The sequence below is a fragment of the Rana temporaria genome, chromosome 11 (assembly GCF_905171775.1).
Source record: "Rana temporaria chromosome 11, aRanTem1.1, whole genome shotgun sequence".
NCBI classification, from domain to species: Eukaryota; Metazoa; Chordata; class Amphibia; order Anura; family Ranidae; genus Rana; species Rana temporaria.
Window position 1 is genome coordinate 125,619,893 of NC_053499.1, and position 12,978 is coordinate 125,632,870.

General features: G+C 41.6%; 1 protein-coding gene across 1 annotated transcript in view; it reads right to left on the bottom strand.

Annotated features, from left to right (window-relative positions):
- Positions 1-4,118: 4,118 nt before the first annotated feature.
- Positions 4,119-12,978, bottom strand: part of LOC120917631 (V-type proton ATPase subunit d 1) — a 120,304-nt gene continuing 111,444 nt past the window's right edge. Inside the window, exon 8 of the mRNA XM_040329080.1 lies at positions 4,119-9,184. Coding sequence (XP_040185014.1) covers positions 9,023-9,184 — 162 coding nt within the window. The 3' untranslated portion in view covers positions 4,119-9,022. The remainder of the gene's footprint in view (positions 9,185-12,978) is intronic.

The following is a 12,978-nucleotide window of genomic DNA, read 5'->3' on the forward strand; positions in this document are numbered from 1 at the left end:
GGGCTAGATTCTGGTACATCCGCGTATCTTTGCGGAGGCGTAACGTATCCGATTTACGTTATGCCTCCGCAACTTAGACGAGCAAGTGCTGTATTCTCAAAGCACTTGCTCCGTAAGTTGCGGCGGCGTAGCGTAAATCGGCTGGCGTAAGCCCGCCTAATTCAAATGTGGGACAGGGGGGCGTGTTTTATATTAATCTTCTGTGACCCAACGTGATTGACGTTTTTCACGAACGGTGTATGCGCCGTCCGTGAAAATCTCCCAGTGTGCATTGCTCCTAATACGCCGCAAGGACGTATTGGTTTTGACGTGGATGTAAATTACGTCCAGCCCCATTCACAGACGAGTTACGCAAACGACGCAAAATTTTCAAATTTCGTCGCGGGAACGACGGCCATACTTAACATTGGTACGCCGCACTTACGCCACCATATAGCAGGGGTAACTATATGCTGGGAAAAGCCTAAGTAAACAGCGTAAATGTACTGCGTCAGCCGGGGGCGTACGATCGTGAATTTGCGTATCTTGCTGATTTACATATTTCGACGCGTAAATCAGCATACACGCCCCTAAACACGCGTAAAAATGCAGTTACGCCTGTCGGATCTAAGGGAAATCTATGCATAACTGATTCTGGAGATACGCCGTCGTATCTCGGTTGTGAATCTGGCCCTTAGTATGCATGTTGGAATAGCACTGAAAATGTTTGGCGATGCATCGCAACTTGCATACACATTGGATCAATATTCATATTAGTGAGTACACAACAGCGTGAATGTGGCCTTCAAAAATGTGAGACTAAAAATAATGTGAAAATAAAAAGTGGATAAAAATCAAATTAGAACTTATTAAAATAATGTCAAATGTTCAAGTAAGTAATTTGAAAGATCAATAGCTGGAAAGCATAATAATTAGTTTGTCCTCAACTTTGTTTTAAACTGGATCCAGATTGGCCATAGTAAATAATGGAAAATTGTTATCAAATCCTTACTGTAATTTTCTTTTCATGAAAGTAGCATACGAATCGGTAGACTCTGTCGTCATTCCTATCCCATAAATTGTGAGGCTGATCCAATCCACATGTTCCGTAACGGGCTTACTCAACAACTGAGAGGAATCCAATGCTACATTAAAGGAGTTGTAAAGGTAAAAAAAAAAATTCCCGTCAGGACGCCCACTAACACAGCTCCTTTCTCTATCTGCAAAGTAGAGAGCGTCATGACCCTCCTGCTCGCCCCCTCAAGAGGCTTTCTCCACACCATGGAGAAAGCCTTGCATTACTGTGTGGAGTTACAGACACAAGAACAGGAAGTGAGGATTTCTCAGAAGAAATAAGGACATTTATAAGCAAAATGGAAGGATGAGGTAAGTGAAGGAGGACTGCACTAGGTAAAGGAAGCTATTTAGGGAAAACAACTATTTACCTTTACAACCCTTAATATTATCAGGAAAGGAAAATTATAGTAACTATTTGATAACAATTTTTAATTTTTTTTTTCTAAGTCCATGGCAGCATACTTATGGGAAATAACTAGCCCCAAACAAGGGTGGGATGTGGAAAATGTAGGGTTTCAATCACAGCTCCAAAAGAAACCGTAATGTCAAAAATAACAACAGGATAAATGATGTTTCCTTCACTCCACAGTGTACCATAAAGGTGGAAGCCCATGCTGCCACCATACCAATACTTCCGGCAGCCCACGCACTCCTGGCATGTTATCATTGCTACCATAGGGGTAAAACCTTTGGCCCTATAAGCCAGTTGGTTAGCCAGTCCAAAACATCCAGCGTTGCATCTGGATGATGCTTTCTATCCCTCTCGTTTTGCAGGAAAAGCAACAACCTAAATTTCTGTGGAAGCCAATGCTTGTGATTAGGCTTGAAGTATCAGGACATCCGGCAAAAAAAAAATAGTCAAGTTTAGTAAAATTATTTGTTTGCCCTTTGGATTGGATCAAACTGGATCCAGACTGCCCAGAATAAATAACGTTTCTTTCTGTCCTTGAAAACATATACAAAAGTTAATCAGCCTTCTTCACAGCGATCTGAAACAAGGATGCCATGCTGTGAAGATAGTGGAATCGGCAGCAGTGGGCGAGCCAGCAACGGGGAGAGGACAGGAAACTACTTTGCGAGGCTGCGGTCCGGGTAGAATGGCCACCGTGGTCCGCCATTTAGTGAAGCCCGCCCTACGTTGCCTTTCCCTTCATTGGGTAAAATACTGTTGGCGAATAAACATTATACTCATCTCTTCATGGGAGTTCTGATGATTTTATGAGATTGATGAACCTGGAAATCCCCACGATCGGCCTATAATGCTTAGAATGTGCCATTTGAATACACCATTGACCTCTTGCAACATATGATTACATTGCATGTTTTTCATATCTTTCTGGTAAGCGGATTGATGTGCTTCTCTATGCACAGTGAAGCCGGTGGAAGCTCTTCACCATCCTGACTCTTACATTTGAACTAGGGTTGTCCAGATACCGATACCGAGTATTTGTGCTAGTACTCGTACTCGCGCAAATACTCCCGATACCAAAATAGAATACTTTTTTTTTTTTTGTGACATCAAACACAAATTGGATGGCACCATTGGATGGCACTGATAGGTGGCACTGGCATTGATTGAATGGCACTCATAAATGGATGGCACTGATAGGTGGCACTGGCATTGATTGGGTGGCACTGATGAGATGCACTAATAAGCTGCCTCCCTGCACTGATGCACTAATGGGCACTGATCTGCACTGATAGGTGGCACTGGCTAGCTGCACTTTTGGGCACTGGCACCGATGAGCTGCACTGACAGTGATCACTCCTTCAATGATATGTAGTTTTCCAGTACCGTATTCTAAAAAACAGCCCCACACCATGATGTACCAGTTCTTCATAATTCTAAAGAAAATATCTTTGGTCTGTATTGTGGTTTGAAAACGGTCACATGACATTAAAAAAAAGTATCGGTATTCGGTATCGGCGACTACGTGAAAAAAAGTATCGGTACTTGTACTCGGTCCTAAAAAAGTGGTATCGGGACAACCCTAATTTGAACTGTTATATGATTAATGAATCACTGCATTTTGGACTAGAATATATATATATATAAGTTTCCGACGATCTGCAAAGCCCTGAGGGAGAACGTAGTCGTCAGATTCTGCCTCGCTGTTGCGGGGCGGGTTTTCATGTATTGAAGGATGTGTTGTTTTCTGCCTGTTGCACTGCGGGTTTTGATTGTTGCAACACACAAAACTAGCCCTTCACCACACCCAAAACCCACCCGCAACAGTGAGGCAGAATCTAACAGTTACGTTGTCCCTCAGGGCTTTGCAGATCGTTGGATACTGCCTCTGACAATCTACACATGCACTGTGTTGAAGTCATGGCAGCTGATCAACATATCAGCTTGAGTGACATTGCGTACTGTGCAGACCCATCAGAGGCATTATGCGACGGGAGGCATTATTCGATAGAACACCGGCTTTTGTCGAGGGGCCATGACTGAAAAAGGTCTACGGATTGGCTTCCAATCAGCACTCTCAGTCAATGGCTGAGAGCGCTGACCAGAGTGTTCTGGCGGAGGAAGTCCTCACGTCAGAACACAATAGCACAGCATGGGAGACCACGGAACTAACATTAGATTGTTAGTACAGTGGCTCCGATCTGGGCTGTCAGGTTTTTTTTTCAGGTTGAATGAAAAATAACTAGTAGTGTGTACATACAAGGCTTTTTTTTAGCAGCACACCGCACATCTGCAAAAGGGCGGCTCGTTTTTACGTGCTTTCCCACAATGCACTGATGAATGGTTAACTGTTCTGGGAAAACTATAAAATATGCAAAGCCTCCCCCCAAAAACATACTGTACACTCTTATTGGTTTCACTAGAATTTCTCCTCCTCAATATGACCAACCACTCACATTTCCGTCATTCTCAGACCTTTTTTAAACAAAATGAAAGACTTGAAATAAATTGTTGCTATGTAGCGCAGACAGCACAGCTCAGACCTAACCAGCAACCACAATGTGATACACAACCTTCTTTACACAACCTTCTTTACACCCATTTAGAAGAAGCCAATACAATTATTAGAAATGATCGATTGGCAATGCCAGTGCAGTGTTTATATCCAGTTAATCATTTTATTACCATATACATAAAGATATATATTTATTTATACAGTGTCATATTTTAGGCAAAATCCATTCACTTACATAGAGAATTTATAGTAAAACATATGAATTGCACAAATACAGAAAATCAGCCAACATTTTTCCAAGAAATATCTATTCCTTAACACTGACATGAAGGAAAATGTAAAATGTCACTCTGGAGGTGCCCAGCCAGGGAATGTGGTCACACGAGACACTAAAACATGGCTGTACAATAGCATTTCCAAAATAAAACGTATGTATTTCCAAATAACTGATCAAATCACATCCCTACAGGCAATTGGGGTTAATCGTTCACTAGACAATTAGGGGTGTGGAAAAAAATTGCACAGCTATTTGTCAAGCAAAACCGCTGGTACCTTCGTTCTAGACGAATGGTGCAAAATCAAAATGTTCTCCTCTTTCCTCTACAGGTCAAATGGTATAAAAATTACAGGTGGGCAGGAAAATACAGCATTATGGCCATTAGATGGCGCGGATGACTGTACTCATTTCGTAACATCCTCAGCTCCATCTAGTGGCCAAAATGCAATATTTTCCCAAACCACTCGATTTTTCCCCCATTTTGCACAAAATGTATGTACCATCAGCTTCACTAGACAATTGGCTATGCAAAAAAATTTAAAACACGCCCCTTAAAATAGTACAGAAAACATACTAATTAAGAGCCCAAACACATTATGGAAATAGTTGCCAAAAAAAAATGTCTTTGTAGGCTCCAGTGGACAGACCTCAAGCAAACTCTGGCTTGAAGAGGTAGCTGGGATTTGTTCTCTCTCTGCATCGGAGGTCACGACCACCCGGTAGGTAGGATTTGTGCAATCTGCCACTGAGCAGACTGGAAGTTACAGCACACTATATATATCCACCTATAAAAGGTGGTTTTATTCATATCTGGCTGGGAGTGACATTTTTATTTCTGTAAACCACCTCTTATGATACAGTGATAAAGGTACAACATAACACAAGAAATATTTTTCTATACTAAAAAGGACCACAATGAACAAGCTTTAGGAATATCATTTATACCGAGTTCACATCCTCCATAGGGTATTCTTCATCTGTGAACATTCACAAGCCCAAAATTCACTGCTGACTTCTCACCCGGTTCTTTATTGCCATACTAATGGTCTGTGCTGGGTCAGAGGTACGGATGGTGACGAATCAAATAGAGAGGCAAGTGTCCGAGCAACCAATCACATTTAATAAGCAGGCAGGACAGTGAAGACAGGGCTCATTCACACCATGCTTGTTGAACTGCATTGAACGCAGGTTCAATGCAAGGGTATTCTATGTGGCCCGTTCACCCCATACATATGCAGTGGTATGAACGCTGTAAAAATGTATGCACTTTACGCAGCATAATGCACTGCTCTTTATGATGTCATTTTGTGACAATTAATTAAGATAAATAAAATTAAAAGTGTGATGCAATGCACCACCCCAACACATTGTACATCAGCGTAGATACGTTTTAATGTTCAGTCTGGTGTGAATGAGCCCTAAAGAGAACCAGTCTTAAGGGTTGCCAAGAGAGCCGTGTATAGTGGCATAACCCAATCCGGGACGGTGTTGTCTCTGCCCAAAAGACGATGGGATGAAAGTGTGAAGGGTGAGATCGGCAAAAGCCTATAAATGATCCAGTAAATTTTTTTTTTTAAAGTGATTGTAAATATACTTTTTTATTTTTAAAAGAACAGGTTTATACTAACCTGCGCTGTGCAATGGAATGGCACAATGCGGGCTCAAACCTCCTCTTCTTGGGTCTTGCGCCAACACTCCTAGCCCCCGAAGAAAACGGCACTCATGTGGGTTCGCTCTCGAGTCTCGCTGTCTGTGTCTATTGTGGGACTCTGCTCCTGCTGCTACAGTAAAGCCAGCGAGACCCAGAATTGAGGGGAGAGGAAAAATTCAGAGGTGCACAGAGCTGGATCGAGAGCTCAGGTAAGTAAAGGAGTATGGGGGGGATACGAATGTCTAAACATTTTTTACCTTAATGCAAGGAATGCATTAAAGTGGATGTAAACCCTCACATACACCCAGTGTACCGGCCTCAGATGATAGTGAACGGCCTCAGATGATACACAGAGATTAAACAAATCTCCCTACATAAGTTTTACTAGTAGTATATCTGCTATCTTCAGCTTTCTATACTGTTTGGAATGTGCGCGGCATGTTCTAATTTTCACTTCCTCATTCAGCAGTAGCAGTGTAGTGTTGGATTACACTGTGAGACAGCTGATTGGAGGAAAAGCACACACCCATTTCCACATTGGCAGAACATTTCAGAGCTGTTCTGTGAGTAGAGCAGTTTTATGCTAATCTATTTATAGCACCCACCCTGACACAAAATTCAGACTTTTAGGTTTTATCACGTGTAGGAAGAAGTTATGCTGATAACAGAAGAACAGAGCAAGAGAAAGCCACCAGACAGATAGATGTGCCCAGCCCCCAAAACGTGTCGGTGGTACCTATTGATTTTTTTTTTTTAGGTGAATATATTTTCACTGGACCAATTAAAGACTTGTCGTGCTCTTACCCTTCCCCACTTTCATTGGATCATTTTGTGGACCCATAGGGCTACCCCGTTTTTTAGAGAGTTGCCTCTCAGGACTTATATTTGCATCAGATAACATTTATCTTTGGGTCCAATTTTTCTTTCACTACCTGCTTTATACAAAAGGTGATGGGGCAAAAAAAAAAAAATACAGGAAAATTAGGTGGACTTAATTCTTGTCTCGGTATTGTAATGCCATTACCAGCATTGGCCCCACTCTTTTTTTATTTATTTTTTACACATGGCCCCCTGGCACAGAGGGATCAGGCTACATACACCAGTGTTCACAAGCACACTTCAAAGTAGTAAACTGACTACTATGAGCAACACTTTTACCCTTTGATCCAGGTTTTATCAATAAACCTGTATAGAAGCAGTGGGGGGTGGTAACAGAGGTCTATACAAGAACTGATTATCACATCCATACAGCACACATAGTATCACAATATACTATAACTGCATATTACTTATTTCTTAAGAAGGTTAAAAATGAGAACTCCATCTGGGATAAAACAAGCCAGCAAACCTACATACTAATCACATTTTTTTGTCATGTCATGAGCTGTACAAAACCTGACCGGGGCTAAAAATCGAGTCACAATTCAGGTTACTATTTACCTAATATCATGGAGATATGGGGACAGCTATTGTTGGCTCCGACTGCATTGTGTACAATGCATAGTTTGCCCCATTTATTTGCAATTTTGCCCCTTTTATTTGCCACTGCAGGCCCCAAACTGTGTCGAATATGTCGTCTTTAAAAATATTAAATAACAGCTACATTTTAAGAAAGCCGCTATTTATATGTAATTGACGATTTTTTGTTTGCCCAGAAATTCTCTTTTAGCCATTTCTTTAAAAGACCAATAACCATAAAAACACTGGGTAACCTAAACCAAAGAGCTTCAATAACAACTATCACAATTATATATTTAACTGTTTTGGAAATCTATCCGAATCCTGTATCTCTCAGCTAAAGTTCTCAGAGGGACGATATTATTTGATGCACAGGTGACATTTTGTACCTACTCTGCCAGTCTTTCTATCATCTAAAATGGCAGCTTACCAGGAAATACCAGTACGCCTAAAGCAAATAAATACATTAAATAAATCTGGTTTTGTACAGACACTGGTATATTTCATTTAGTATGAATAAAGAATGTTTATTTGCATTTTTTTTTAACGTCTAAGCAACTCCAGGGACACAACTTACCTCTAATGAAGGGAGTCTCATGTCCAGTTGGAATGCTGCATAGTGTAGAATTCTTCTCTACATAGTGCTGATCTTTCACCTGCCTCCTCCATTCACAAAACTCCAATTCAATTCTTTACCAGAATGCAAAGCATTCTGTGAAAGGGGTATGGCCAAGGTGACTGACAAGTTCCACCTCCTCCAATCACAGTACAGGTTGCATTCTGGGAAAGAATACTGAAAGTGGCAAGCCGTACAACTTTTTTACACTCTCAGCGGCTGATGTTAAATCTAGTAATCAGCGCCGTAGGGAGGACCCGGCAGCAGCGGGGAAAAGATTTTACTACTTTAAAGCCGCTAGACAGACATAGAACACGCTTTATTACAGGAAAAGTATGTCCCTCGTGCCGTATAGCACTTTAATGCAATTACAGTACAACTATTTATTTTAATATTGAATAGAGTATGAGAGGGTTATAACCCTGCCAGTGTTTTTTGAAGCCATCTGTGTCGCATTGGGGAGATTCACCTTCACTTCCTGTCCTATAGCCAAAACAGGAAGTAAGAAGAAATCCCTGCAAATTAAGTGAAACCCTTGGGGCCTCCAGGACTAGTGTCCCAATATGAAGGTTTCCCCATTGTTACTTTTCTGGGGACAACCCAACATTTTTGATTTTCTTTTACTTTCAATGATAATTGTAAACAGGAAAAAATAGGCTCAATCTCCCTAATAGGGTCACAGACAGCAATACAAACCTAATAGATGTCCTAATCCATCTCCACTCTACCCAAACAAGCTATAATGCTATTAGTAGATATTACACATAAAAAAGTAACAAGTCTTGCTGTAGGATTCATGGCCCTTTAATTCCCATACAGCCAGATGGAAGGCATTGTAGGAAATGAGTAGAACTACTATTGATTAACAGCTATAAATTAAAAGGAAAACTCCACATGATCAGTTATATAAAGCCTCCTGAATCTTTACATCTCATGTCACATCCAGTCCACGGATTTTTTTTTTTCAGCCTGTAAGGCAAAGGAAATGTCTGCAGGGGAGGAGGAGAACCTGGTAGATGAGCTATGGTAGGAATACCCCTCTAGAAGATCGGAATGTAGTTGTCAATCTTGGCTCGGTGCCTCTGGGCGATGCACTCTGCGATCCATACGATATTTCGGCACTCCTGCTCCTTTAGCTTTACAAAGGCATAAAATACCCCAAAGTGGAATTGGTTTATAAAGGCCAGTTTATTTAATTTCACCTGTGAACAGAGAGATGGATGTCAGCATGTACAACAGAATACTTTCAAACAATGCACCCAATTATAGACAAGGCAGTGAAAGAACCATTTTGATGGATCACAGGCTGATTGTGCTCGAATATTTTTTCACACACATGCTAAAATGCCTTCTTGTTGACATGAAAAAGTACTTAAAGTGGTTGTAAAGGCTTTAAGTTTTTTTTCCCATAGTAAGAGGCAGCTCCCGAGCAGCTGCTCTGTGTTTCCATTAACACACAGTATGCGTCTCAGACCTGCCCCCACTCTTTCCTCATTGGCTCACTATCTGATTGATAGAAGCGATAGCCAATGGCTACCGCTGTGGTCTCAGCCAATCAGGAATAGACCTGGGCGAGCCAGGGTTCTCGTGCACATCGCTGAATCGATAACACTAGGCCAGAGAGGGGAGCCAGAAGCGCTGGCAGGAGACCTGAAAGGAGGAGGATCAGGGCTTCTCTGTGCAAAATCATTACACAGAGCAGAAAAGCATGTTTAAAAAAACAAAACAAACCTTTAAACCACTTTAAAGTTGACATTTATTCTGCCTATATTTATGATATCATCAACATGCTAATTATTCTTTTAATTTAAACCACCAGCTGTTGCAAAACTACAAGTCCCATCATGCCTCTGCCTCTGGTTGTCATACTTGTGGCTGTCAGACTTATGCTATGCCTTATGGGATTTGTAGTTCCGCAACAGCTGGAGGTTCCGCTAATTGAAAATAACCGATTTAAACCTTTCCGATTTCATTACATTTTTAGACCCAGTAATTCCATCACTAGGCCAACGTGATTCTCTAGAAAGAGTTTCCCGATAACTTTGCAGCAACCTGTATCATTACTCAAGAGCTTTCAGTGCTGATATAAGCAGTGGGATGACTCTTAAAGCGGTGTTTCACCCTAAAGAACAACTTTATAGCATCTCATTCAGCATAGTAGCGCGAGCTACAGTATGCCTTTATATTTTTTTTTTGCGCCGTACTCACTGTTTAATCGCGTAGTAAAATTTCAGACTCCCCGCGGGGAATGGGCGTTCCTATTCAGAGGGCTTGTGATTGATGGCCGGCTATGGCGCGTCACGCTTCACGAAAATAGCCGGAGTAGGTCTCGGGTCTTCCCGGCGCTATACGGCGCCTGCGCACAGACATCGGAGCTGACTGCGCAGGCGCCATGAAGAGTAAACACCTATTTCGGCTATTTCCGTGAAGCGTGACGCGCCATAGCCGGCCATCAATCACGAGCCCTCTGCATAGGAACGCCCATTCCCCTGAAACTTTACTACGCGATTACACAGTGAGTACGGCGCCAAAAAAAATATATAAAGGCATACTGTAGCTCACGCTACTATGCTGAATGAGATGCTAGAAAAAAAAAAAAAGAGGAGTTATGCAAACTTTAAAAGGATTTGATGGGTGGATGTCAGTCTGGAGAAGTGGGCGGCGGCATGCAGACTACCCCAGTAACACCCACATGTGAAATTGGGACTCCATGATTGAAAAAACTGAGACCCAATGAAAGAAAGGAAGGGGCCAAGGACAGTAAGACTGTAGAGGAAAGTGCAAGATGATGCTGGATGTCTTTCAGCCAGGAAATGAGGTGAGCTGTATCTGACTTGCTGCAGCTTTGAAGTGCAACACTGAATGTAAGGAGTTTAGTTTTCGTTTAGCTTTACCATGGTAGTAAACTCTGTTCTACCACTTGTACCTATAGGCAAGCCTATAGTAAGGCTTACCTGTGGGTACTGTGAATATCTCCTAAACTTGCACAGTTTAGGAGATATTCTGAGTGCATGCAGCTGGCGGCGTTACTGGCGGATGCAGTCTGAAGCACTGTATGCCGGACCTTCTGAGCCTGTGCTGTAAACAGCAACTCCCTTGCGCATGAGATGAGACAGCCACTCATGTAGCTGGAGGACGCAAACCCAGAAGGAAGACCAGGTGAAAATGTCAGTCTTAATGGTGACAGCTCCGCGCTGGAGGGCTTCGTTCTGAGGCAAGTCTCTCACAATGTGCTAGTATGCGACGCGGTTTACTAGCACTTTAAAAAGATAAGTTCATCTCTGCAACAAAAAAAAGAAATTAATATTTTTTGCAGGTAAAAAATATGCATATTTTTTTTAAAACTAGGAGCCAACAAAGCATTGCACCCACAATCAGCAGAATGCAGGGTTCCTGTAGACTGTCAGTGTAAGAGCCTTTTTAATGCAGAAAGCGCCAATATAGCTTTTATGAAAAGTGGTGGGGAGAAGAGTAGGCATAGCCCTCTCAACGAGTACATATGACAGGTTCAAAGGCTTGTATTAACCCCCACGGCACCAGAAGACCAAAGATGAAGGGGTATGGGGGAGACAAGGGACTAAGTATCGCACCGAACAGAGCACCACCATCACATGGGACACTTCTCATTCAATGTAAATCCTGTCCCTTATGACGATTTAAAAAAAAATAAAAAAGTTTAAAACATTGATCATACATTTTTAAGAGCTTTCTTCAAATATCTTGTTCTCTTTTCTTTAAAATAAATGAGCACAAACATTAAGCCTATATCTTGTTTTTGATCACATAAAACACAGCACAGTTTGATTGCACTGAAATTTGGCACAGACTCCAGGACCATATCAACCTGTAAATGTTTTATGCATAAAGGTCTCGGTCAGCACTTTAATTAATGGAAAGACACAATATCTACTTACTTGCAAAAACCAGTTCAAAGCCACTAAAATCTTGGCAAAGCAACTTCCCCCTTGGCACGGCAGGTTGCTATTTTATTATGCGTAAGGATTTTGGCAATGACTCAAGTTCACGAGGAGGATAAAAGTTTTCTACCCTGTACATTAAATATACCATTTATAGCTTTACATAAAGAAATCCAATACTCCAACTGTCTAGTTTGGATATGCTTATTTAAAAAGAAGGTCTGCAATTATACCACATACATAAGGTGGTTGTAAGGGTACAAAGTTTTTATCTCTGCATTAGGGTAAAAACCCTTCTGTACTCAGCATCCCTCCAGTCCTTCCCCAATTACTTAAAAAGGGTTCCTTGCAGTTTAAGGACACCAACTCAGAAGATTTGCCTCGTCAAAGTGATGGCAAGAAAAAAGGCAACCTTGTAGGTTCAAATGGTGTATATTGAAGAACCGACAGAACAAGGATAAGATCTCAAAGAGTCCTTGGGGAACATATTGGAGGAAAAATGTGAGCGTTACCCTGTATGAAGGACCTCATTAAGAAATTATATGCAAGTGGTCTCTGGAAAAACTGCTAAATCCAAGGATTGACCATTGAAGATGATGATATTTCAGGCCAAACACTGATCCAGGCCAGTTTGGAGAAAAGACAGGATTTGTCCATTGGAGACCTCCCTAGGATAAAATGTTCGTGTCTTGCATGGTAAGAAATACATTTTCCAAAAGGTTTTGCTAGAAGTCGATTTTCCAGCTTTCAAGAGCAGAAGGATGACCGAATACGATAGGCCCCTGTCTCTTAGGACCTAGGCTCCAACAGCCAATTTGCTCAAGACAGTGACTGCTAAGCAGGGTAGCAAATCATCCCTTGGGAGAGAAGATCTGAATGATCTAAGAGGGCCCACAGAGAATCTACCAGAATATCTGAGTAACATGTCCTTTTGAGCTATTTTGGTGAGATTTGATTCGAATCACCAGAATCACCCCAATCTTAATCAAGTAGAATAGAAAAGGAAAGACATAGATCAGGTTGTAATACATAGTGACCAAAGCATTCACTTTCAGGGCTAGAGGTCCCCTAAGGCTGGG